General features: G+C 37.7%; 1 protein-coding gene across 4 annotated transcripts in view; it reads left to right on the top strand.

Annotated features, from left to right (window-relative positions):
- The window catches only part of LOC106066304 (hypoxia-inducible factor 1-alpha-like), a 66,480-nt gene that overhangs the window by 22,325 nt on the left and 16,413 nt on the right, over positions 1-27,742 (top strand). Inside the window, exons 1-3 of one of the 4 annotated variants that reach the window (XM_056023257.1) lie at positions 209-333; positions 5,611-5,989; positions 12,265-12,458. In XM_056023257.1, the coding sequence (XP_055879232.1) occupies positions 5,979-5,989; positions 12,265-12,458 (205 nt within the window). In that variant the 5' untranslated portion in view covers positions 209-333; positions 5,611-5,978. Of the gene's footprint in view, positions 1-208; positions 334-386; positions 522-4,021; positions 4,237-5,610; positions 5,990-12,264; positions 12,459-27,742 lie in introns of those variants that run through there. The other 3 variants (XM_056023258.1, XM_056023256.1, XM_056023255.1) reach the window with 3 other exon arrangements.

Raw genomic sequence — 27,742 nt, 5'->3', positions numbered from 1 at the left:
TTGATTGCGGCATTTGGGCTACCACGAGTGTTACTTAACGCCGTGTGCACCCAACCTACTGAGCTACAAAACAAATTGGGACCCTGACCAAACTATGACATTGCGTGTTCTGGCGAGATCAGTGCCGGGCCACTGCGTCGCTTAAAAAAAAAAAAAATTTCGATTCGGATGGATGAGCACGGGGACAGCTACTTCAAAGCAGCTTGAACGCATGCTGCCAAAGTGATTCGGCTTGGTTTGTCTGGTGGTGATGAGCGCCACTACCACCCTCGTGTCTTCCACATTTTTTTTGTAACCATTTATTCATAAAGTTCTCCACCGAGTTTGAAGACGGTGCGGTATCAGCGGTTTCATCTTTCTCTTATCCTGTTTTTTTTTTACTTTACGTTCAAGCTGTGGCTACAGACAGTTGACCTTTGTACCAACTGCTTGCCTTTGCTCATTTTTTTCCCCTCTGTTTTGTGGTCTAGTATTTAGTTGTGCCACTTTTTTGTATATACTTTTTTTTTTATTGTCTTAAGGTAAGATAAGATTGTTTTTATCGAACTGTTATGGAAATGTAGATGATAGATTTCTTTATTAATGGAACTGTGTTTTGATAGATTTCTTTATTGATGAAACTGTGTTTTGATAGATTTCTTTATTAATGGAACTGTGTTTTGATAGATTTCTTTATTAATGGAACTGTGTTTTGATAGATTTCTTTATTAATGGAACTGTGTTTTGATAGATTTCTTCATTAATGGAATTGTGTTTTGATAGATTTCTTTATTGATGGAACTGTGTTTTGATAGATTTTTTAATTGATGGAACTGTGTTTTGATAGATTTCTTTATTGATGGAACTGTGTTTTGATAGATTTCTTTATTGATGCAACTGTGTTTTGATAGATTTCTTTATTAATGCAACTGTGTTTTGATATATTTCTTTATTAATGGAACTGTGTTTTGATAAATTTCTTTATTGATGGAACTGTGTTTTGATATATTTCTTTATTGATGAAACTGTGTTTTGATAGATTTCTTTATTGATGGAACTGTGTTTTGATAGATTTCTTTATTGATGGAACTGTGTTTTGATATATTTCTTTATTGATGGAACTGTGTTTTGATATATTTCTTTATTGATGGAATTGTGTTTTGATAGATTTCTTTATTGATGGAACTGTGTTTTGATAGATTTCTTTATTGATGGAACTGTGTTTTGATAGATTTCTTTATTGATGCAACTGTGTTTTGATAGATTTCTTCATTGATGGAACTGTGTTTTGATAGATTTCTTTATTGATGGAACTGTGTTTTGATATATTTCTTTATTGATGGAACTGTGTTTTGATAGATTTCTTTATTGATGGAACTGTGTTTTGATAGATTTCTTTATTGATGGAATTGTGTTTTGATAGATTTCTTTATTGATGGAACTGTGTTTTGATAGATTTCTTTATTGATGCAACTGTGTTTTGATAGATTTCTTTATTGATGGAATTGTGTTTTGATAGATTTCTTTATTGATGGAATTGTGTTTTGATAGATTTCTTTATTGATGGAACTGTGTTTTGATAGATTTCTTTATTGATGCAACTGTGTTTTGATATATTTCTTTATTGATGGAACTGTGTTTTGATAGATTTCTTTATTGATGGAATTGTGTTTTGATAGATTTCTTTATTGATGGAACTGTGTTTTGATAGATTTCTTTATTGATGCAACTGTGTTTTGATATATTTCTTTATTGATGGAACTGTGTTTTGATAGATTTCTTTATTGATGGAACTGTGTTTTGATAGATTTCTTTATTGATGCAACTGTGTTTTGATATATTTCTTTATTGATGGAACTGTGTTTTGATAGATTTCTTTATTGATGGAATTGTGTTTTGATAGATTTCTTTATTGATGGAACTGTGTTTTGATAGATTTCTTTATTGATGGAACTGTGTTTTGATAGATTTCTTTATTGATGCAACTGTGTTTTGATAGATTTCTTTATTGATGCAACTGTGTTTTGATAGATTTCTTTATTGATGGAACTGTGTTTTGATAGATTTCTTTATTGATGGAACTGTGTTTTGATAAATTTCTTTATTGATGGAACTGTGTTTTGATAGATTTCTTTATTGATGGAACTGTGTTTTGATAAATTTCTTTATTGATGGAACTGTGTTTTGATAAATTTCTTTATTGATGCAACTGTGTTTTGATAGATTTCTTTATTGATGGAACTGTGTTTTGATAGATTTCTTTATTGATGGAACTGTGTTTTGATAGATTTCTTTATTGATGGAAATGTGTTTTGATACATTTCTTTATTGATGGAATTGTGTTTTGATACATTTCTTTATTGATGCAACTGTGTTTTGATACATTTCTTTATTGATGGAACTGTGTTTTGATACATTTCTTTATTGATGGAACTGTGTTTTGATAGATTTCTTTATTGATGGAACTGTGTTTTGATAGATTTCTTTATTGATGCAACTGTGTTTTGATACATTTCTTTATTGATGCAACTGTGTTTTGATACATTTCTTTATTGATGCAACTGTGTTTTGATAGATTTCTTTATTGATGGAACTGTGTTTTGATAGATTTCTTTATTGATGCAACTGTGTTTTGATAGATTTCTTTATTGATGGAACTGTGTTTTGATAGATTTCTTTATTGATGGAACTGTGTTTTGATAGATTTCTTTATTGATGGAACTGTGTTTTGATAGATTTCTTTATTGATGGAAATGTGTTTTGATACATTTCTTTATTGATGGAACTGTGTTTTGATACATTTCTTTATTGATGCAACTGTTTTGATATATTTCTTTATTGATGGAACTGTGTTTTGATACATTTCTTTATTGATGGAACTGTGTTTTGATACATTTCTTTATTGATGGAACTGTGTTTTGATACATTTCTTTATTGATGGAACTGTGTTTTGATACATTTCTTTATTGATGGCAGATTGTCTTTATTGAACCATATATATATAAATGTTCAATCATGATAGTTATAACATCATTTGAAACAAAGAATTTTTTTTCTCGAGTTTACCCATTCACTAACACACACATCTACAAAACACTGACATATATTCTTTGACAGTCCAAGCACTTGGTTCATAGTGAGGAACAAGTGGGTCTCTTGCATCTTTCAGTTCTTGCCTTACTAGCATATGGTCAGCAACGTTCCAGTTCATTCTACTTCTTGGTCTCTAGATAGCGGACTAGCGTTGTTGTTTTGTTACTTATTGTATCCTGACGGGAGTATTTCCCGAGGCCATCTTTGTTGAACTAGACAGAGTCGTCAGTACTTACTTATTTTCTTTATTTATTGACTCTTTTTATAGCCGTGTTCCAGACATTTCTAGACGCTTTAATATTTTTGTTGTTGAGTAAAAGTAAATATTTTAAACCACTTGTCGAAAACAACAACAACAGTGTATCAACAACAACCACTTCTAATTTTTTTTTTTTTTTACCCTTTGAACGGTTAGTCGTAGATGTAATGAATAGGAAAGAATTCACGCATCATTTCCTGGCGGCTTTGATAGAAACGCGTTGCAGTTTTGTAGACCCGAAGTCTACGTCAAAGGAAACGTCTTGTTTTCTTGTATGGTATGCGGTATGTAACTCAACGTAATCGTGTTCTGTTCTTTTCTTGGGAATGTGATTCTGAATAGTTAGTTCCCTTGCACCGGCCGATGGAACGAGATTTTTTTTTTCTTTTTACAATTTCGGTTTAGGAAACCGTTGCTCAAAAAGGTGTTATTTGTCTAAAAATACAAAAAAAAAAAATATGGCTACTGAAATCCAGAGGTGGTTTTACGTTTCGTCCGTCGCCTATCATCGCAGTTCTATTCATACGTCTGTCACGCGAGACCAACGCTAAGTCAACTTTGAAGGTACCAGGAACAAGCCAGGGCCTGGGACCTGTCTTCTGATTGTCATTGGACGCTACATTGGACTGCAGTCCGTTAGATTTCTTCTTCATCATCAATTGTATTATTATTTTTTTTTGTGTGTGTGTTTGCTCCATATTTTGTAGGGATTTGTTTCTATTTCAATAGTTGGATGCCGGTGTTGAAATACAGACGTCATTGGCCGGTTGAGATCTGCACACGCGAAACTCCAATGTTTAATGGAGTGGAAGGCGAGAGGAGGAACTGGAGGGAGTTCATTCCACGTTAGGGATACATTTGATTACATTCTCAGATCGTGTTTCACGCTTAATATTAGGCTGACGGTAGGCTTCTCATAGGTTCATGTGAAATCATTCAATAGAAGAGCTTCATGGCTCTCAGAGGACTGAACGTTTGCATGTGTCTACTTTACAGAACTGAGAGTGGACTTTGTTGTTTAGTTTTACGTAGAGCCTTCTTTCATCTCTAAGGGCGTGAAGTTTGGTCCCGTTAGGTCCTCTCTCTCTTTCTCTCCTTCTCCCTCTCTTCATTTCTCTCTGTGTTCCGCTCTCTCTCTCTCTTTTTCTCTCTTCCTACCTCACATCTCTTTCTTTTCATTCCCCCCTCTCTCTCTTTTTTCATATCTTTCTCTTCTTCCCTTCCTCTTTCTCTTTCCCTACCTCTCTCCCTCCTTCCCTCTCGTCCTCCCTACTCTTTCTTTTCCTATCTCTTCTCTTTCTTTTCCTATCTCTTCCTCCTTCTCTTGCTCTCTCTCTCCCAGTTAGATTAATTTAGGAAATTGAATGTGAAAGTGACTGTTTAAAGCTTCGATTCGTGCATTTTATTTCTAAAGCCTTGGCCTCCACTTCGTGTTCACCTGTTTACTGGCGTTGTGAAACATGTTCAACTCTAGGATTTCATTGAACAATGAACATCTTTTCATTTCACATCTTTTATAACTGTTCGTTAGGCGTAGATCTCATTCCCATTTGATTACTACCGTGAAAGACTTGGCTTATGGAGGACTGTCCCCTATTATCTACAATTAGATCTTTCAAAACAAGTGCTTATTGAACAGATTCTTTCGTTGTCTTTTTACATACAAACATTTATCTCCAGTTCTTACCATGCATAAACATATTTATCTCCAGTTCTTACCATGCATAAACATATTTATCTCCAGTTCTTACCATGCATAAACATATTTATCTCCAGTTCTTACCACACACACACATATTTATCTCGTTCTTACCATACACACACATTCTGGTCAAGCGCTTGGGTTTCATCGTGTCACTTCGCGATGCGTATGTGTAGAAATAAGGCCCTGGGGCTCCCGGGCCTACTCTGTATTCAACAGACGGGGTCTTCCACGGGTCAAGTCTTATTATTATTAGCTAGGAAGAGAGCCTACCACCACATTTGTATATTGATAACATCGCGTATTGAACTATTTCTTTATAGTCACTCTACTCTCTCTCTCTCTCTCTCTCTCTCACACACACACACACACATCAAACACAGCTTTACAATTCATGCTTATATAAACCCCAAATCCTTGTTATATCGAGCTTGAAAACATTAAGTGTTAAGAGCGATAGCATATACCGTTCTTAATGCTATTTTTGTTAAATTTTTTTTTAAATCTACTAACCGCTGACTTGCTGCGATTGTGTTTCCCGTATATTTTCTCCAATTGTGTTTGTTCGCTGGTCTAGTTTGTGGCTTCAGTTCCTGGTCGGAAGGACAACAAAGCCTGCTCATTAAGAACAGTTTCACATTAATGGTTTGGTTGTAGAAAGCCCACCGTGCTATATAGTTTCTAATCAGTCGAGTGTTTTAACAGACTACTCCATTTCCTTGAATTCAAGCGGACTTAACCTCAACTTTGACTGGAGCAGGAGTAGCCATTTAAAAAAAAAAACTGCGAATAAAGCGAATTCTTTTCTTTCTGGTGGTTACCTGTGGATGGATATTTGGTTGCCACGGTCTAGTGAGTTCATACGGTCAATGGATTATATTTATATCGGCCGTGCCTGACTTACCGATGACCCCTAGGTGTGCCTACTAAGTGGACGCCTCTACCATGCCTTACAAGTAAGCTACCTCTTAGTGTTAATTTAAGTTTACTTACTAGTTTAATGTATAGCATGACTTTTAATTGGCATTTGCACGCGATCGCCGAGACGACTCTAGTCGTGTACAGCCCAGAAATCAATAGATCAGCCTATTAGTCTTAAACTGAACGCTTCCAAGCACTTTACCCTGATGTCGAGGTAATCACTAGGTTTAGGTCTTACACTTGTTTTATTGTCGCAGCTTGTCGTATCAAAAGCTTGTTGACATTCATCGTTTCAAATGTAAAACCGAAACTCCCTAGACGTACGATATCTCTACAACAATGTTTCAAACGCCTTGGCTATTATGCGTACAGTGTCGATGAATAGATCTTCGTCTTGCTTTTAGAGTCACCTCTGAGTGGTAGGTTTTCGAATCTCAGTTTGATGATTTCGGTTCCTACCTCCTTTAAAAAAAAATATTCTTATCTTTTGTCAGAATGCTGTTGATATGTTTTGGACTTCCCCCGTCTTTGTGTTTGTCAGACGTGTAGATCTACATTCTTTCGTTTGGCTTGTGTTATCTATTGAAACAATGGACATAGCTGTGTGAAATAGCGTCAATATTTGGATGGTGTCGTGAAGATAATTGGCCGGAAGATGAAGGCCAACGGTTGGTACAACAAAAAAAAAAAGGTTGCATGTGACGTAGCAGCTGTCAACATCGCATTACTTCGTCTGCTGAGATTTTTGGATAACTTCATTCCAGGCTGTGTTTACAAATAGGCTTAAGAGAACTTGCTGACAGCAGACTTGAACAACGCAGACCTGCTGGTGGGCATTGCCCGACACTGCTAATAAAACAAATATATAAATATCGGGATTTTATTACATTAAAAACTGGCTTTGACTTGCAGTAACAGGTCTCAGTCAAACTCATGAAATGAAACGTTTGAGCGTTATGTACCGTGTCTACTAACTTGCTAGTACGAAATTACATCCCCCAATACGTTTACTAAGGTGTAGATGAATTGTTTTATTTGCCTGATTTCGACTGCGACTACAAATAGATTTCATATTTAAAGGCACCGATTCAAATACGAAATGCTTTAATTTAATATGAAGACATGAATAATAAGGTGTTTGTTTTCGAGTCCGAAGACTAATCAGGAGTGCAGTATTTTACGTGGCTACGCAGCCCCAGCTACGACCTACATATTTTGCCACAAACAGCGCAGACATAACCGTTGTACACCGGTGGGACGATTTAGGTTCACTGTCCTCGGCAGTGCGCGGCATTTAGTGTAAAGAGTGGTATTGACCTGCGCCTATCATCACTTTAAAAATACTCAGCGGATGCTGGAAGGACATGATTATATTCCTGTTATTTACTTTGGAATTTTAAAAATATAGTTAGTAGTAGTTGAACATGTAATGCTCGAAAAGGTTTAATTTAAAAATGAGAGGATCTAAAGACAGTAATTCATTAAAATCGTAAATGAAGTTTTAATTGAAAACCCTTTCCTTCCATTCTCTGGGTTCTAGAGTTCCAATCCTGAAAAAAGATTTTGATCTTTGAATTTTATAGTTTTAGGGGAGGTCTTGAGATTGAGTACACTTTAATTTGGTGGGCACACTATATTTCTTGGGTCAGTTAAAGCTCACCCCTTATGACGCGTTACCTGTGTTGACTCAACGCATCGGATTGCTGGCTAACTTAAATTAACTTTTAAAAACATTATCTAAGCTAATTAACGAAAAACAATCATTCATCACTGCCTTCTTTCGTATAAAATAGTGGTCAAAGATTTTTAAATTTCAAAACTCTAATTCCATTTGAGAGTCATGTTTAGTATCTCTCCACACAACAGTCCATGGTCTTGTGTGTCCTATGTCTCTTGTAATGAGTGGGTGTACTATCTACTTTCTGCTCCAGTCACGAAATTCACACATGTCCGTTTCCAATTTCACCCAAACAATTTTTTCCCTTGCTCTTGTAGCCATCACTGTCTTGTTTACTCAGAACCACTTCTTGTGTTACTTCAGTGAAAATAGGGGAAAATGTTTCTAGAATGGGGAAAATGTTTCTAGAATGTGTAAAATGTTTCTAGAAGATCTACTCAATGGAAAAAAAATACTTCTAGATTGCATCTTGAGGCTTAGTGGCCGCGTGGTAAATCACTGGGGCTTTTGAGTTCGAATTCTTGCGGAATAATCCATTAATTTTAACTGCTTAAGTTTGGTGCTGATCTCTTGGCGTCCACGTCACCCAACACGCGACTGTTCACTGAAGTATTTTGTCTGTAAGAAAATATATTGAAAACTTGGTGACATCCTGAAGTTACATTTAACTCGGTTTTTTACTTTCAACTTTATTTTAAAAAAAAACACACACTAATGATCATGTAAGGTTATCTAAGTATTAGTCATGTTCATATTTGGAGGGAAACAAACAAAGAATGTCTATCTTCTTGGTGTATCCGGTGTAGGAGATAAAGACGTGGTTGAGAAGCTGTGCTACTTGAAGAGTAGATGCACAATTAGATTTTGTAAGCTCTACATTTGTGGTACGTTCTAATTTCCACGTGGCAGAGCCATTATTGAAACGTATTTAGAAACCAATGGGGGCCACTAACTAGCGGGAATAAAGGAGCCTGGACACGTAGATGAAGAGCCACGCTTAGAGATAGTGTTCAAATTAGAGCGCAATTCTTTTGTATTCAGTAGGTAACTGTGAACCTCAGTTTAGCGTCCTTGACATGGTGCAAGTTATTAAGACTTAGACATGAAACGATGATACAATGTTTATTACTTATACTTCATAGGGCTTATATATACCGGTCCCCCATAAACTGAAAATTGTCGATACAAATCTTATCAAGATTCTATTTTCACGTATGATTTTCTAAACTTTTGACATAAATTTTAAAAAGAAATTTATCAATATTAGTTTATAGTTTTACAAGGCACTTTATGATGCATCAACAACAAACACATTCACTTCAAGTTTTTTTTTTTGTTTTGTTTTTTTCTTAAACATATACTTTATTCGAGTCGGCCCGCGAAATGTGTGTCAGGTTGTTATCTGACACTCCAACCTGTTAGGCACCATTGCCTAATCGTTTTAATTCCTCCCCCGCACGACACATTGCAGGGAACAATTATTCACGGTGTTGAGAATCACTGCTGACAACAACGAAAAAAAAAGTGCAAACAAAACCAAGAGATAGTTGACCGGGCAATCTACGGCCTCGTCACTGACAGCAGGACTGTCTGGTCACGTTTTGGCCTTCTACTCACAGCACTGACCTACGTACGCCCTTCCGGTGCTGGTCACGTTTTGGTGTTTGTTTGTTTTGGGCGCCAGTCTTTAAGTTGAGCCAATCTTCCAAAAACACAGTGTGGCCTTGTTAGATAATGGCTTGTTGTTACAAACGTACACACCTTATCCCCGGTCATATTAGTTTCAGTTGTTGAAGGGTCTTTATATATAACGTCGAAAACAATACATAAGTAGAACCCCCAGAGGACAGAGGCTTTATCTGCATATATATATACAAACATACATACAGAAATACAATAAAGAACTGGAGGGGTGGGCGATATCAGAAATTAGAAGTCTATGTTTAGAAAAATGATCACATCTCATATAAGTTTTAACTAGTCGATATCAATACATTTTTAGAAATTGAGTCATTGAAGTATCTAACTTTCTGGGGCTTTGGTTCAAGAAAAAAAAAAGATTGTCGATTTCTGGAGACTTTTTTTTTATTGTAACCTACTTATCATTTATTGGCTGTAAAAGAAAACAAACAAGCTTTGTCAGTAAGCTATAGAATATTGTCAAAGGTGTACACGACCGTCACGTGTATCTCCTGACTAAAACAAAAAAGTGTAAGTTTTTAACTAGGATAAAATTGTTTTCATACATTTTGCATAATAAATATTGGTTTGGGCGTGCCCACCATCCGCCCAAAATAACAGTATCCCTAAGTCGTAGAACTAGAATGTGGCCAAGTTCAAATGGTACCACTCACACTGAACTCCACTAGTTCTTGGACTCCCATGCGAGTTCTCACCCTCTTGCCATCGCCGCCGCTCTGGGGTGGGCCTGTTGATTGTGTGGGTTAGGCCGAGACCACATTAGACATAGGTGGAATCTGGTTAAATGGAAGTACAAGATAAGCTCTCTGTGTACACATACGTGTGTACTGAAGTCTTTATAATTGTCCTTCTTGTTTCCTCTAGGACATTGTTGTACACATCGATTGAGCTGCTCGGTTTAATGTGTACACATGTTTTTTTCTTGGTAAAAATGTTCGTTATGAAAAGAGTATTTCTTTATTCTCACAATCATCAACAAGCAATAGTAGTTATAATGAGCTTCCCCCCCCCCAAAGACATTATTAAAATACATACAGAAGTTAGATGTTATTTTATTTATCGCCATTGTACCAAGTCTTTATAATTTCTTTTAATAATAATAATAATAATAATAATCTTTATTATCCATAATGAAATTCGTCTTACAATTTGTGCTTTACACCAAACAAAACATTATAAATATAGAAAACCAAAATATACATTCCCATCAGATTAGAAAGTGATTATTAATCCGAATCTCTGATCGCGTAACATATTGGAGCTTGCTCTAAATTTTTAAATATATTTCTTATAACTGACTTATACAACTGGGCAAAACTTGATTTGCTACGATGACGAAGAGAACACATTAATCTTGGAAAAGGTAAAGTAGATTCAGAAAGAAAAAAAAAGTAAGTGGTCTGGCATTATCTCCAAAATATGAAGAAATGGGATGCGGTCACTGAGGTTCGAATCTCACCGTGTGGTAGGATATCGTAGCTTTTGTTTTTCTAATTCCTATAATTAGCTCACACATACGTCATAGATAAAAGTCAAAGGAAGTTGGTCAAAAGACACTCTGTAAACAAAGGGAATTATTTAGTCGAAGCTAAAATTTCGCAATTAGTAGTACTAGTAGGCTTAGTTGATACAGCCGTCACATGAATGTGGTGGGTTCTATCCCTGTATTGGTCCTTTTATTTGTTCTTTGTCCTCTTCATTTTTCAAAGACAAATGCAATATGAATGTTTATTTCTTATCTATTATTTGACCATAAAGTAGGAATGGATTTACAAAACAACAACAATATATTACTAGTTGATAGTGAATCGAACAGACAGCGGGTAAACAAAAAAAGGTATTCAAGTTGAATGCTGTAGAATAAGTTATCCATAGTGAAACGAGGCACGTGACTTAAGCCTATCACAAGTACCTGTGACAAGATGGAAGATAACAATATCTATTTTCTGCCACATTTTGTAAGCGTTTCTCCACCGAAATGTAGCCTGCTGTGCAGGTGTAGGTTCCGGCTGGCCAGTTCTTATGTCATGTTCTAAAACCTCGCGAACCGTTGAAATGTTTACGTAATTGTAGGGCATATGTGTCTTTCTTTTAGTCGAAGCTAGGTTACTATATCCCGAGTCGTCCTTCCATTCCATAGTAGACACATTGATACGGAAAACTGAAGCCAGGGTAGCGTTATCCCCCATCCGCCCCTTTTGAGACAACCAATTGTAACCGAACCTTTTTGGTTGAATTCCAACGTCTTGCGTTTCGGATGATGTGGTGCGCTTTGCTGAACGCGGCAGTGTCGTCTTGCACCTGGAAATGCACACCACTCTGATTAATCTCTAAACGTTAGGCCAGATAATGTCATTCTCACAACTTGGACAGTTTTATCTTGGAGGATGAAAGAGCGGAGTGCGACGTAACGCGCGAGTTAATGAGACATTTCGCGTCTTCTAATGACTTGAACTTCACGTGCTAGTCTTCTGTTCAAAGTAAGGCCCTGTACTGACAAAGAAACACACACACACACACACACACCATGTATTCTGATGATTTTAAGACGTTGAAGAAAAAAAAGTGTTTGTAACTACGTCAATAGGTCCCTACCTGAAGCCACACTCTCCGAGTTTTTCGAGTTTCTTGTGCTCGAGAATTAAACAATTGAATGAATTTTTTTTTCTTATATTTTTAAATTAAACTTTTCTGACACCACGCATAGCCTTTACAAAATAGCCTTGAACATTCGTCATTCGTAGGTTAATTAACTTATTACACAGTCTTAAGCAGGTGTCAATATACTTTTAGCGACTAGGTATAAAGCAAATGTTTAATTTGTTGTCTGTTGTTGTTTTTTTCTCCATTCTTAATTTTTGAAAATTTAAATGTGTGTTTTTTTTTTTTGTTTTTTGTTTTTTTTTTTCAAAAAAATTATTTTTCTTTCAGGAACACGGAAAAACGTAAAGAAAAATCCCGAGATGCAGCGCGATGTCGTCGTGGCAAAGAAACGGAAGTCTTCACAGAGCTGGCCAGCTGTCTTCCAATCACAGAGAGCGTATGCAGTCAACTGGACAAGGCCTCCATTATGAGGCTGTCCATCAGTATGCTCAAGATCTACGGCATCACCAACAACAAAAGCGGTAAGTAAACCCGCAACTCCTCTAGTGAATTCGCACCCTCCTCAACCCAACGCCTCTGCCTGTGTTTGTTTGTTTGGGTTGACTCAATCAATTATCGTCTGCTGTGGCATTCGCGCCCTTCTCGATTCTGCTGTCGTGTCGCTCTGACCTTAAACTCACCTGGAGGCTTAGCACAAATGCAGGTCTAACTGGCTCACTTTGATGCGCCTCGTTTCGTGGGATGTTTCGGAATACATCGCGCAAAGGAAAATGTGTCTGGTGAGAGCCACGTCCCTTGATGGATTCGGTCGGATTCGGTCAAAAATATTTTTTTGAAAAGCCAAATGTATGAAAGATATGTCTTTGGAAACGGTATAAATCTTTGACCTGTATTTGAAACCCCCAATAGTGTCTTGAGTTTGGAATATTGTAGATGGTACTTTTTAGGGAACATGATGAAAGGTTTGAAAGAGAGTGTTTTATAGCTTCGTGTTGTGTCCCATTTGGATCTACACGAGCTTCAAAATAAAAATATAACGGAGACGTACAAAAAAGGTTGATGTGGAGTAAGGCTGACGTGTCTTCCTTAATGGTCTAATCATCTCAGATGGGGAGCAAGTGTTGCAATGGTAAAATAAAAAATATTAACAATCGGCATGTTATTGTATTCCATGGATACGAGGACTTCATGTCACTCCACTGTGTTAGTGGGGAAGTTGTCTTGGTAGCTTTTTTTTTAATCCAACACGCCATTTAATATGTTTCTATGAAAACACTGAGGGTGGTGACCGAGTGGTCTAGCTTTTTGGCATTAGTTATGGAAATAAAGATGGCCGTGTAGTTGTGCTGGCCATATCGTTGAAAGATGCCATTAAGGTGTTTCAATATCGGCGGGCTGACCGAGTGGTAGAGCGTCTGGCCTCTTGGTGGGAAAGTAAATACGGACAGGTCGTTGTGCTGGCCAGATAACACCCTCGTCAAGCCCCAGCCATGCGAAGAGATGACTTTTGACAACATCTGCTCCACGAACGAAGCTTGTGCGAGTGCAGACTCAGTGTGTTGCTGGCCCAAATCTGGCTCTTGTTCTTGCACAAAGCGTTACAAGTCCCTCTTGATGTGTGACACAGTGCTCTGGCAAAGATCTTATAACAGCAGGAAGCTTCACATTCTCATGTTTGCCAAATATACGTCTAAATATGTCCAGAAATCTGAGTCTTATTTTTTTTAAAGAGTGCGTTATACACACACTTCAGACGACACGACTGACCAGTTGGGGGACTCGAACTAATACAGAAAAGCCGAGAACACTTTGAAGTGTATTGGTAATGAATGGACGAATACTTGATAAAGTTAAATATATTTAATATCACTGTGGGTGTTCAATAAAATACCAATAAACGCAGTTACATAAGTATGCTTATAGTTTGTGAAACACTCTATTAATACAAGTCTTCCTGATATTTCAGCCAGGGCTCTTGTTTCTGTATTAAAATAACAACATTCTAACATAGGAGAGAAGAAAAAACAAAGATGATTATTTCATCCTGAGCTTTGTTTCTGCTTTGCTTAATAACCTTTTGATAATAAAGGACATGTAAACAGGCTCATACAACATTGACTTCTTAAATACTCACGTAAACATACGAAATGTGTACCGTCTTTGGGGGGTCGCCTGGAATGACCTCCCCCTCTGTCTTTCTGTATTCTTCGATCGACGCCCAACAGATAAGAAAAGGGTGCGCGCACATCTGTGAGTGTACATCACTGGCCCCGCCCCATCGCGTAATGTTTATGGCGCATAGCGGAAGGTTAGTTAGGAGCAAACGTTGACCCCCTAATCACGTGCACTGGTTTAATTGGGTCTAATAGAGGAAGGCTGTAGACCCACAGTACACATTCGTTGGACTTAATAGAGATGTGGTTGAAAGGTATTGAATGAAGTGACGCGTAACGTAGACTGATAATAGCCCAAAGGTTCATACAGATCGGGTGAGAATTCGTGTCTTCTTGTCAGATAGTCTCAGCTCTAGTCACAGACCTACATATATGTAATCATTACTGGACGTGCCGATCTCTCAACGCTAATGTCCTGAAACAAGGTGTTGGTTTGTAGCTATATGATGTATAGTTATTGTTGTTGTTTTTTTTTCTTCAAACCTACTAGCCTAGTGTTGTTACCGGTGGTTAACTTGTAGCACCAAACTAAACCGTTGAAGGCGTAATAAGTCTTAACTAATAAAATGTCTAACTTCAATAACTTCCTTATGAACAATAATATAGACAAAATCAAAATCAAAAAATGAAATAAATGTAGTAGACTTTAGCAATAATATTTTTTTTAAACAAAATCTAACTCACTACAATAAAACAACCTTCGTTCTCACGTTCTGCAGTCGTCTCCCCTAACTGACCAAGTGACGACAATGTCACTAATGTTGCATCATTCACAACCAGTCGCTAACCTTTTCCCACCGTCACTATATAAACACTCACATATACACTCCATAACTTATAATATGCTTGATATAGATCAAGTTGTATTAAAATGACAATGCCTTTCGATTTTTAGATCCAGAATCTAGACAAAGATCAAGAAAGATCTATTTAAGTATACACTCTAAAATCATAAGAGGATTCAAAGTAACAGGCTTGAAATATTTACATCTAGGATTGTCGAAACGCGACATTTTTTTGTAGAGGTCTATGGAAACTAAAAGGGGAATGAGCTTTATTTCATAGATTTGCTTGAATCTATAGTTCTGTGATGAATTGCGTCTGTGTTTTAAAATCCGTCAAAATGAGTTTGTATTATTTCTAATTTTTGAAAACTAAGATCATTACTTTTCCGACAGACAGAAGAGCGAGTTCCAAGATTCATAAGGCCAATTCCCTTACTGTGCCTTACAGCTTGAAAACAAAAAAGCTACGTACATAACGATCTGATTATGAAATGTGGCTGTTTCCAGTCGAGATCTAGTATATGTAGGTCTGTGATCTTCAGTGCTCTATTGAAGGCGAACAAGTAGAACAGTAAAGGAATAATCTCATTGCCGTGGGTCAATTTTTATTTCCCTTGTTGTTTTTGTTATGTCCCTACTTTTTTTTTTTTTAGCACAAATTTTTTTTTTTTATAAATTATTGAGTTATACAGTGGAGTCCTTGTAATCACAACTTCGGCAATCCGAAAGTCCGCTTAATCCGAAAACGAAATTATATTTTTAGGAATTATTAAAAAAAAAAACACTATGAAAGAACAGTGAATATAAGTGTATTGTGTACTAGAAATTATAGTACGTTTTAAAGATAGTGTAATAAACCAAACCGAACAATGTTCTATGTGCCATGTTTATGTTATTCACCGATGTGTGATAAAGTGTACTCAGTAACAGTCAGATACTGGTATTTTGTAGGCGCCCTTTGCTTTGTTTCTACCATGTACCAATCTGACAAAGGCACCCGTTTCCTCAATATTCTTTTTAAACCCAAAATGAACGGACTGCAATATAACGCACACATTCCCCAAACACAATTTTTCATCCAGTGAATCGTAGCAGTCCTTAAGAATAAAGGCCTATACAAAACTATCTATCATGATACACACTATTTATAGAATCTAGATCAAGTCTTTATTTAATACGAGTATAATAAAGTACTAGGAATACTAATAGATCTATAGCAAAATGCTACGAATACGAGTATAATAAAGTATTTCCGAACATTCCGGGCTCACATAGGTCTCACCAGCCACATAAGGAGGCATAAAACCCCATTGCAAAGCCCTCAGCCCCCTGGATGACAAAGTGGTCATCATCAAACCACGATGGACGAACTATAATAAAGTATTAGGAATACTAGTAGATCTATAGCAAAATACTACGAATACGAGTATAATAAAGCACTATGAATGCTAGTAAAGAAATTACTCTCCGCGTGTGTTTCCAGAGTGCTAATTAAAAGCCCTGGACCAAATATAGACTAAATTATTGACAGGTCGAGACAGTTACCACTATGTCATCAAGACACTTCCAAGGGTGTTTATTTTTAGCAACAAATGTTCCGTTTTGGTCGTCATCGAGGTCGTTAGGAAGGTGTCAAAATATCCTCTGTGCCAGATGCTAGTTGGCACACACGGGCCGATTTACCGTGGCTTCCAAGCCGTAGATAGCCTGGCCATTGACATGGACATTATCTAGGCTATTTACCTGTTGCCTAGGTCGCCGAGTCTAACTGAAGACGCTTAAAACACGTCCTTTGAAACACGCATACAAACAAAACATTTATTCTTTTATATATCTATTTCGAATAGCTTGCGAGTGCTCGCCCTTGTCTGCATAGGAAATGGGTGCGCCCCCTTTACGTAATTCGGAAAAAAAGCGACCATTTTTATTTTCCCTGTGAGTGTTATCATTGAGACGACGTTGGGTCCATGTCTGGGGAGCAGGGTCTGCCTTATGGCGATGCATAATATTGTGCAATGTACTACTCAAGATCAAGGTCAATTTTTGTTTCTTTCGCTGTATGTAAAGTAGGTTGTCGTTGAAATTCAGATTTAAAGCAATATACCGGTACATGCTGTTTTAAATCTAGCATTACTATTTGGATTACGTCTTCTTATAAATAATGTATGTTGATTATACTATCTGCAAACTCTGCCTCATTTCACCCCCCCCCCCCCCCCAGCCGTTCTAAAACCGAACAGAGCCTCCATGTATGTAGAAATGGCTGGAGCCTGGCAAAACACTCCAGTGATTTCTGACAAGACCTGTAACAGAGCTACGAATGAATCACCTGTAGATAGCTCAGAACCAGGCCTCAGCTTTTGCACTCAGCTGTCACGTCCAGTAAATCAGTGTCCAACCTTTTCCGGCCTAGGGCCCATAAAGATTTAAGACATGCGTGTCAAGGGCCGTATTACTGCAAAAAAAAAAAAATAATAATTATGTAAGCGAGTCGCTGCAGCTTTTTTGTGTACTATGGAGCAGACGTGTCGAATGGCGGCTATAGGAGCATCTCAGTAATACTAGATAATAAACGTACACTAGCTGGGTGCCATTTATCACTGGGTATCACCGAGACAATGGAGAAAATTGTGTGTGTGTGTGTACCATTTCTAGACATTGTAATTAAATTCATAAAAAATTAAATGCTTTTCTCTTAATTCGAATGTTGGAGAAAGTCGATGAAGAGAAGCAAGAAGGATACATAGTATAACTTGTATATTAATAGGCCTATCTTCCTGTTCTAAGAAGTAACCACAATCACCTTGTGTTTTTACACTAGCTCTTGGTTTTTATCAGAATCAGATTTAGACTTGATAAAGCCCTTTGCTATTTAACATATGGGGCCCATTGAAATTGACCCATTTATTCCTTTTTTTTTCCTAAAAAAAATAATTTTGCGCCCCCCCCCCTTCTGAAGCAAGTGGGGGCCCTAAGCTATAAATTGTGTTGCCTATAGGTAAATCCAGCACTGGATTGTGCAATTCATAAACTTTCTAGCTCAACCTTGGGGTGACGTCTTTGGTCTTTTAGTGTGACATGTATAGTCATTGATGTTTAGCTGCAGACGAAATCTAGGCCAATGTAAACATAGCGCTCACACAGATCTCGCACTCACACACACGCACGCGCGCACCGCTCACGTTGCGGCTCACGCACGGTTATGTTGCAATCGTTTTTTTTTCTAGATCACAACAGCAAAAAAAAAAAAAAAGTACCTTTCTGAAGTTACACAATACAATCTTTTAGAGTAAGATGCCAGCACATGGCCCAGAAGTTTCCATGGACTTGGAACTCTTGGGAAAACAGAGAGACTGTTTGTTGTGGAATAATACAGCCTGGCCTATTACCTGTAGGCTGGAATTGCACAATGAGTGCCCTATCTTCTGTAGACAATGACCTTTTTGTTGCCTTCAATCTACGTCCTACTTTTGATTTCATCCCTACACGCGTTTCACTTCAGTCACGTGTATTCTGCTTCACCATCCAGTCTTGTACCAGTTGTGTTCCTAATAATAATAATAAAAGTAATCCTGTCGGTATTTGGACTACGTTTAAAGATCTGGTCTTCAAAGAACCATTCAGGCACTTGGGCCATGGTATGACATGGAAACCAATGGGATTTCTGTGGACTGCATTCTCGTTGACTATTACTGTAAACTGTATGATGAACTAAATCCTTTCTGTCTAGATCATTAAACTAGCCAGGCCTGTACTCTACAGAAATACACAATTTGGATGAACGTGGGGGTCCAAGTTCGTCCCTCGTCTACCCCCCCTCCCCCGACCAGTCTTTGTAAAAATAAAAAAAAAAAGTAGATTTCAATCTTAAAAGATGTTGAAAAAGTTGTGTACATAAGTCAGCTTAGTGACTCCTTGAATGTTATAGAATAGAACAGGGTCATTTTATGTATAACAAAACTGTAACTCAGTGGTCGAACAATACAGACACTAGAAACACATGCAGTCCAAGCTGGAAGAGAAGTAGAAAATTAAACTTCATCATTTCCAGAGTTTTTTTTGTGTTTTTTTTTTAATTTTTCCGTTTAACGTTTATAAATTAACTTAAATTTTGATTGATTTCAATTCTCTAGTGATTTTATTTGAGTAATTTAGAATACATTCATTTCTAAACACACCTTCCAAGGCAGAGCACCATTTAGGTGGAAGGCAGTTTACATATGAGACATTTAGATAGAAAACAGCTTTGACGAGACATTTAGATAGAAAACAGCTTTGACGAGACATTTAGATAGAAGACAGCTTTGACGAGACATTTTGATAGAAGACAGCTTTGACGAGACATTTAGATAGAAGACAGCTTTGACGAGACATTTAGATAGAAAACAGCTTTGACGAGACATTTAGATATGTAGATACGAGAGATTGTTAGTTATTGTCACTAAAGAAGTAATTGCGCTATGTTCGTGACTTTGTAAAACTGTTGATTGTAACAGTCATATTATCATTAGATTAAGAATTCCGTTCATTTCCATGTCTGATCAAAGACGCGACTGTTCAAATACATCTAGATTCGACAGTTTAAATATACCTAGACTCGACTATTCATAGATATCTAGACTCTTAGTTTTGGTTTAATACAATAATACTATTTGCATTGTTTGACGTGTGATGGCATTTAGACATGGCAAGCACTTGACTGGTGCTAGATTGCCGAGTCAGATGTGGCTTATGATGTCATGTCAGATGTGGTGTAGATTGTGTTGTCTGATTTCGTGTAGATTGGGGTATCTGATGTGGTCTGTAATGTCAGGTGTGATGTAAACCCTGTGAAATCTCCACCCCGTAGTATGTATCAGCAGCCCGATAGACATCTCAGGAAACTGATGCACCGTACACCGGCTGAACCTGCGGTCAACCCGACTTAATGACTATACTCACATTGCTGCGATGTGACTTTACTGAGCAGGAAACCTCTGGGAGAGGAGATGGTTCAGAGTTTATCTAGGTCATCACAGATGCTTTGTACGGCTGTGGAAATTTGTATTTGGAAATAAAAGCGGCATGCAAAATTAAAGTGTTACACGGCTTAGAGTTACTAACAAAACTTACCTGGTGAAATATCGCCCCCCCCCCCCCCATGTTCTCTTGTAAACAGAAAGCAGATTGATCGGTTGACAAATTGAAAGGATCATCGCCGATCTGATCACATGACCAAGTGCTTAGAACTCTCGAAGTCTTAGTCTTGGAACCCTAACACGTTTAAGGTTTTAAGTCTATTTCGGTATGTTTGTCAGGTTTAGTAGTTGTCACACTTCATCCACACAGAAGAGTTTTGGGTGTGTCAAATATTGGCTCCAAGACTAACCTGATTCGAAGTGAATAATTGTATACCATTGTACTGGATGCTGCACCTACCCAAAGACTGTTTGCTGATAGGTTTTCATTAAAAATAATTTCAGTGCTGTCTTGTTGGTCGATAAATACAAATATAGAATGAAATTGAGAAACAACGACGGACGATGGAATCTGACTGATCTATTAATTCTAACGGAAATGTGAATTCAATGGTTGTCCATCATTTTCATTTTAAATGTATTAAAGAACTGTGACAGATTTCCGATCAGTTTGTTTTCACCACTTGCTGTTCTTGTTCTATTACCGTGCGATGCAATTGTCAAGGTTGTTTGAACCAAATTCCAAACTATGAAGGCGTCTGTTGTGATGTTAGCATTTCCATCAAACACCGAAGATCTAATGTGGCTGGATTGCCAAGTCAACGTAGTAGACCGAGTAGAAAAAAAAAAAGACCCGGAGTTCCAATCCCATTTATTGCTGGAATGTTTAATAGTTTTTTTAAACAGCAAACCTTCAAGATATAAAATTTTCAATGACATTAATGGACGAATGCAAAGCTAATCAATCGTTGTGTGAACTGAACATTTAAACAGAGAAAGCTTATATTGAAAGCCCTCAACTAGAGCATTAGGTCTTTAAGGAAAACTTTTTTTGTTACCTTTAATACTTTCACATGTTCATAAATCCTACAGTTCGACTGGACACTGGTCATTTTTTTTTTTCATATTTTTTTTGTTTTTTAAATATAAAAGTCTGTAATTTAAACTTTTGATTTTTTTTTTCATAGGCTGACATGGACCTAATTGTAGCAATATGTAGACCCCTCCCCCCTCCCTGTGGAACTGTGAGCTGCATATATTCAGTAGATAAACATGAGGGCGATGTATGTCTCCGTTATCTCACACAGCACGTGCGTCATTTCTGCAAGTCCTTAACTCTCTCACACTTTCTGCCTGCAAGGAATAAAATAAAGGGGGGAATGTGTCCTCCCTCTAGTCTCTCCACTATTCGGTCGTCCCCCCCCCCCCCAACGTCCCCATTTCAAGAAATACTCCTTATCTACCCCCATCCCAGCATTCTATTTAAAGTGTTGCATTCAAAGAAAATGGATTGATTTAGTGTTTTTGAGATCTCTTCTAAAGACTTATCCTTTACATTCATTTATCTACTGCTATAGATTTGGTCATCGTTAGAAGGATTAAACGCTTCGTGCCAACTTCTCTGCAGCTGATTCCCCCCCCCCCCACCCCAGTGTTTATACAGGCTACTTCCCTTGTTTCGGCTAGGAACTACATCTCTGACTGTATATGAGTGACCGTAAAGGTTGGAGCAATGAACAGGAGAGGAACTAACCAATAGCTAGTTCTTTCCGCAAAAACTTCTCACATTTCTTATTCATCTGTCTCTTTCTCTCTCTCTCTCTCTTTATCTCTATCTCTGTGTCTCTCTATCACCCTCTCTCTCTCTCTCTTTATCTCTATCTCTGTGTCTCTCTATCACCCTCTCTCTCTCTCTCTCTCTCTGTGTGTGTGTGTGTGTGTGTGTCTCTCTCTCCCTGTCTCTCTCTCTGTCTGTCTCCATATCTCTTGTCTCACTCTATCTCTCTTGTCTCTCTCTCTCTCTCTCTCCCTCACAAACACTCGTCGCTTTAAAATTCCTCATCTCTCAGATAATCCAGCATTTTGAAATAACGTCTAATTAACCACTGATCCCTTTTTATTTTCCTCACTGGATGTATTTCTAGACCACTCTTTCATTCTCTCTCCCTTGGCTCACCTCTCACCCTTTTCTCTACATTCATGTATTCTCTCCAAGACGTCCAAGAATCAGTCCCTACCGGTAGATAGACCCCGATCACAGTCCTGACGTTATCTTTAAAACTCGGTTAGTTTTCAGATAGCAATGATGTCTACGATCTCTGGACGTGGCATTGGGAAGGAGGGCAGTGTAGGGGAGCAGGTTACACCGATCTGTTGTATACAGGGGGGGGGGGGGGGGGGGCAATTTTCTCATGTGGAGATTGTGTACAACTAGCTGTTGATATATAAGAATCTAATCACGCTAACATGTAGTTTTTCTTATGCAGCCTTTTTTAAAAGCTAATGATATTCTTTAGCCAGGGAGAAGTTTGGTTCGAATCCAATACGTATCGATGTAAGATTTGTTTTGTGTTCCTTTATATACAAGGCTTGCATTGTGGTCACTGGTTCAATTGGTAGATCTGAGATAAATGTGTTGAAACAGTCTGAACTTCTGTTGTAGAAAGCTTGTCTAGAAAGTGCAGTTGAAAGATTCCAATTGCACTCACATTTAGTGGGGTGAAGGCAGTCCTACTTTGTACATACTGTAGTGCTAACAGATACATTGTTTAAAGGTGTGTGTGTATATAAAGTACATTTTTCTGTTGTTACTCAATGATGTTGTCATTTGCTGCCCAACAGTTGCCCACTATTGTCCTCTCCATTGACGACTGTATTCCCACGTTCCACATCCCAGCGCCTCAGTTCTTATGACGTCATTGACTCATTCTCCCCTCCCCCCGGCGTCTCATTGAGTTTGAAAGATACTGTTTCGTTGAAATGTGGTACGCGAGGCATGAATCTAATTATCTCGTCTCGACTGGATGGAAGTGAACTTTGACCCCTTGACTTGAAGTTTATTGAGACGTAGGTTTTTAAAAAATCCAGCTCCACCCCCCCCCCTTCTCTCTCTCTCTCTTTTGTTCTCCTTTACAATAATGTTTCTATTTGAACATACCCAAATAGAAAGTTGAGCTTTTAGATTCAAATCTATCCACAAAATATTTCTAGCAGTCTAGGCAAAAAAAGATTTCTTAATGCGACATTGATTTACGTATTTATTCGTATTCTATACATTAGATATGGATCAATAAAATACATTTCTGACTTAAAACGCGAGCGAATGTAATGCATTAGTTATTGGAAGTGTATTTCGGATTAATTCTAACGCGCAGTCCTTCAGTTTAGTCTCACACAACAAACTCAGCGTAAAGAGCAAGAAAACTGTTCCATAATACAATAGATTCCAGCACACGTTCTAATAGAAAGAATCTGACATACTGGCCAAATAGGGGGGAATGGATAAGCAGTCCAGAAATCCATAATACACTGTAAAATAAACCGAAAAAAAAAAACAACCATCTCTCACACAAACTTCAAGCAAAACGATCAATAGGAGTGAGGAGTGTCACCATAGAATACCGACCATGTCCTCCAAAGCTGCGTATTCTTTCGAGTGACCAGAACAAGACACAGGCCCCAAAACACCCAAGTAGAAGACAAAGTTAAGGAGAGCTGCCAGATCTGGACACCACAGCGCTGTTCATCTCTATATTAGGACTATGGGACTAGTTATTTAAACTTTCCATCATGAGAACGAAGAAGAAAAGGTCACACCCATTCTACCCTAAACACATTCAAGGCAGTTACCGTCTTTTCATTTGACTCTTGTCTTCATTCTGGTTTTGTGCCATGTAGGAACGTCTTTAAAAAAGAGTTGACGATCTTGTGACAGCTCTAGCAAAGCTTTGCTACGTAGCACTCGATTTATTTATTTTTTTAAAAATATTCTTGCAGTTTAGTTGCAGAAAAGATTTTATATCAAGAGATTAAAATAAATTGTCCTAACATCTTTGGTAAACATGGCGGACTGCCTTTTTTTTTAAAGCGAAATGTGAGCACATCGCTAGATATAGAGTGTAAATAAAGTGGAAAGATGTTTCACTAAATTGAGGTCCAGAGATAGCAGACACTGTACAAGTCGTAAAGGTGGGGCGATAACCAGGCAGAGATTACACTTGTCCAAAGATATTCATATTTATGAGCAAGTATCGTCTAACTTTTTGGATAGGCGGCTTGTATGTGCACGTCCGAACGACGTCTATTCAAGTTGAAGGACTGCTCTTAATTCTTTACTTTAATAGCTAGAATGTTAAAACAAGCGCGTGTAACATGAGCCACGGGTTTCAGCAAATGTATAACATCATACGTAGAGTGAATGTGTACGTTAGGTTTGTGTGGGTGTATTTAGTCTAGGTGTAATACCATATATACAAGCAAATGTTTTGATTTTTAAAAAAAATGGATTTAGGTCGACTAGATCCATTCACACTATCTTAACATTCACGTATTCGCTGTGCTTTAGTTTGTTTCATTGTTTCTAATACACTATATAAGTGACTATATCAGTGAAACGCAAATTAAATAGATAGAAACTGAACATTTCTTGAAGCAAAATAGCAGGTTTTGTGCACTTTGAAACGAGACGCTAATATTTTATTTTAGATCAAGACCTAAAAATAAAGTTTCTCTTAGCTCGAGGGCTGGGTTTAAATCCTGACTCTACTGTTAACGATAAATAAACCTAAACACAAAACTTGTTCCCCTCATCTTTGTACACACTCTGATCACGTGATGGAGACAAAAAACCTTCATTGAAAGCGATAGTGAGATGATTGCTAAGATTGTATAACTCTTAGTATTTGATTATTGGTTGTACAATATGGAAACTATTAAAATTGGTGGATCCCAAGTTCACCGATTCCCCAACGACCGATTTGAATAGATACCAAAGTATAGATAGATATATAGATATTACAAAGATCCAGCAACAAATGTATCTCTTAGGCCAGTCAGTAGTCTCTAGTCTTTGAGCTCAATAAATAAATACATTGACATGAAACAATTGTAGCATTGTGTACATCCTTAAGTTTCTAGGGTTAGGGTTGAATTTGTCTGCATAGTGTGTCCTAGCAGTTGTATGATCACATTGGTAAGCATGCCATATCCACTTCAGTATGTTGAGAGCCACTGACATAGAATGCAGCATATAAGATCCAGTTATGTTACCCTCGGGGTCATCGCATCTAGGGTAGGGTCATTGAGACGTGTGTCATTGTGATAAGTCAATTGTAAATCAGTTTGACACTCTGCTGGTCTGAACTATTTGCTTGTTTTTCGGACATGAATGAAATGTCACCAAAGGTCACCTCTCTCCCACTGCCTCTGCCGGAAACATCAACTTATGCGCGCGCGCTTTGTTCAGGCTCTGCTGACCCTGCTGTCTCTATCAAATTGACTGATTTCTGATGCAGGGCACTCGTCATTGGACCCATTACCTAACACCTGCATTGACGTGACACAGCTCCAATAGTCTGACTTTTATTTCAATTGGTTGGCAGTTTAGAATAAAATTAGGACCGAAATATTTCCGGTCTGATGCATTTGGTTTAACTTATAGAATTTAGATGATATCTTTGCCAGAAGCATTGAGTGCTCGACCAACGTAACCGATGTCAGAAATCCACCTTAAGAAGCCAGATTTAGGGAACTGGTTCTCGCTTCTTAACTGCTGAGCAGAAACCTTTCAAAGTCCTTTGCCTGGCGTGGAGTCCAAAGAAAACCTAAAAAGGACGATTGGAAATAAATTGTGAAAGTTGAACTCGAAGATTTCAATATCATTAATTAGTTTGAAAAGTTGACAAAGGATCATGTGTTAATCATCCACGTGTTAAGATTTAAAAGGAAAGTGTGTGACCCAGTAAATAAAACCAGATTCAATATATCAGTTGATCAGGTCTGCACAGCTCTTGCTACACCGCATTTCGTCATTCCCTGCCATTCTGTCTCTCGTGGCTTGATATTTCGTAATACCGGTACCCTACCATTTTTTTTTCACTTCTATGCCCCTGCTTTTTTTTTTTCAACTCAATATTTAATCACTTCTAGACCCCTGCAAGTTTTCACTCATATTTGTATGTATCTTAATCTCTTGCAATGTTCTCAGTCATAAGTGTACAACTGGTAATACCCGACAGTGATGTCCCTCGTAATGTCCTAACTCACAAATGCACCAACTATTTTGTTTTCACCTCATTATTTGTGTGTCATGTGTGAAGCGCCAGTTGTGGAATCACATTTTGTGTGTCGTGTGAGAGGCGCCAGTTGTGGAATCACATTGTATGTGTGTCCTGTGAGAGGCGCCAGTTGTGGAATCACATTGTGTGTGTGTCCTGTGAGAGGCGCCATTTGTGGAATCACATTGTGTGTGTGTCCTGTGAGAGGCGCCAGTTGTGGAATCACATTGTGTGTGTGTCCTGTGAGAGGCGCCAGTTGTGGAAACACATTTAGTATTTATGATGAGGTTTGTGAGCAGTCTAGTTTTTGGTCGTCACGTAAGGGCGTGTCCTCAGCCCAGGTCCCTGTCAGACAGTACGTTCATCTCGAGTCCTTGGGTCAACGTGACCCAGTCGTTTGTTGTACTAGTGAACGAGAGATGGAGAGAGGAGAAGAGATAGGGATAAGTTAGGGTTGCTAGTTGTTTTAGTAGAGTTGCTGTAGATCGGGGCGTGGAAGGAGGGGGTCGTTTCTAGTTCGTGCATGTGTGTGTGTGTGACCTTACCTCCAAGTTGTCTTGACCCACGAACTCACCCCCCTCCCCTCTTAGGAGCCTGCTAAGATGTTTGGTTCTTGACGTCATCCTTTTGTAAAGTTCTCGGGGTCAATCGTGAGCGCAGACGCGTGACCTCTTGGTGCAGGCAATTACAGTTGTGTTTATAATGTCTAAAGTAGGTTACAGCGCAAGTAAGGTCAGTTGCTGGTGTCCTCCACCTTTTTAGGTTTGTCCAGACTCCAACAAGGTGTCTAATTGTCAGCCTCACTTTGTACGCTTTTAAAGCAGCTTTCAACCCTACAGGGGAAAAAAAAACAAATATAAATATATGCAGATGGAAACACTTGAGAAATAGTTTCCTCTGAATTCTGAACTTGTGTCACATTTTTTACAAAACCTATATCAACTCACGCGCTGTCTGTCTGGTACAAACTTGGAATAAGTTATTTCTCTCACAACCATTCTTGGATTAAGTTGAAACAGTGCTGAATTACACATTGGTTAAGATAATACATCAATAAAAAAAATTAACCAACTAATTAATTACTGGTAATTAATTATTTGGTTTGATACCATCGAGGGAAATTAATTCTTCAGTATTCAGATATATGGCTAAATATGTGGGATTTTGGCCCCTTTGATGGTTGTACATGTTATTTCTCCCACACCCATTCTTAGATCAAGTTGAAACTTTAAACAGTTATTTCTGGTACCTAACAAAACATGAATCAATCAATGAATTAACCAATTACTCAATTAATTATTGTCAATTAATTATTTTGTTTGATATAAAAAGGGAAATAACACTACATCATTGAGAGATATTGTTGTTAATGTGAAGTTCTTCCCCTCAAATACACACACACACACACACATATATATATATATATATATATATATATATATATATATATATATATATATATATATATATATATATATATATATATATATATATATATATATATATATATATATATATATATTGCTAGAAATGTTTCCCTAGAAACAATCTTTCTCTTATCTTTTAGTTTTACAGTCAGGTCTGAATTTGATATATTAAAAATATCCATCTCT

This window comes from Biomphalaria glabrata, chromosome 3 (genome assembly GCF_947242115.1).
Source record: "Biomphalaria glabrata chromosome 3, xgBioGlab47.1, whole genome shotgun sequence".
Classification (NCBI taxonomy): Eukaryota; Metazoa; Mollusca; class Gastropoda; family Planorbidae; genus Biomphalaria; species Biomphalaria glabrata.
This window is presented reverse-complemented; position numbering and strand designations above follow the sequence as displayed.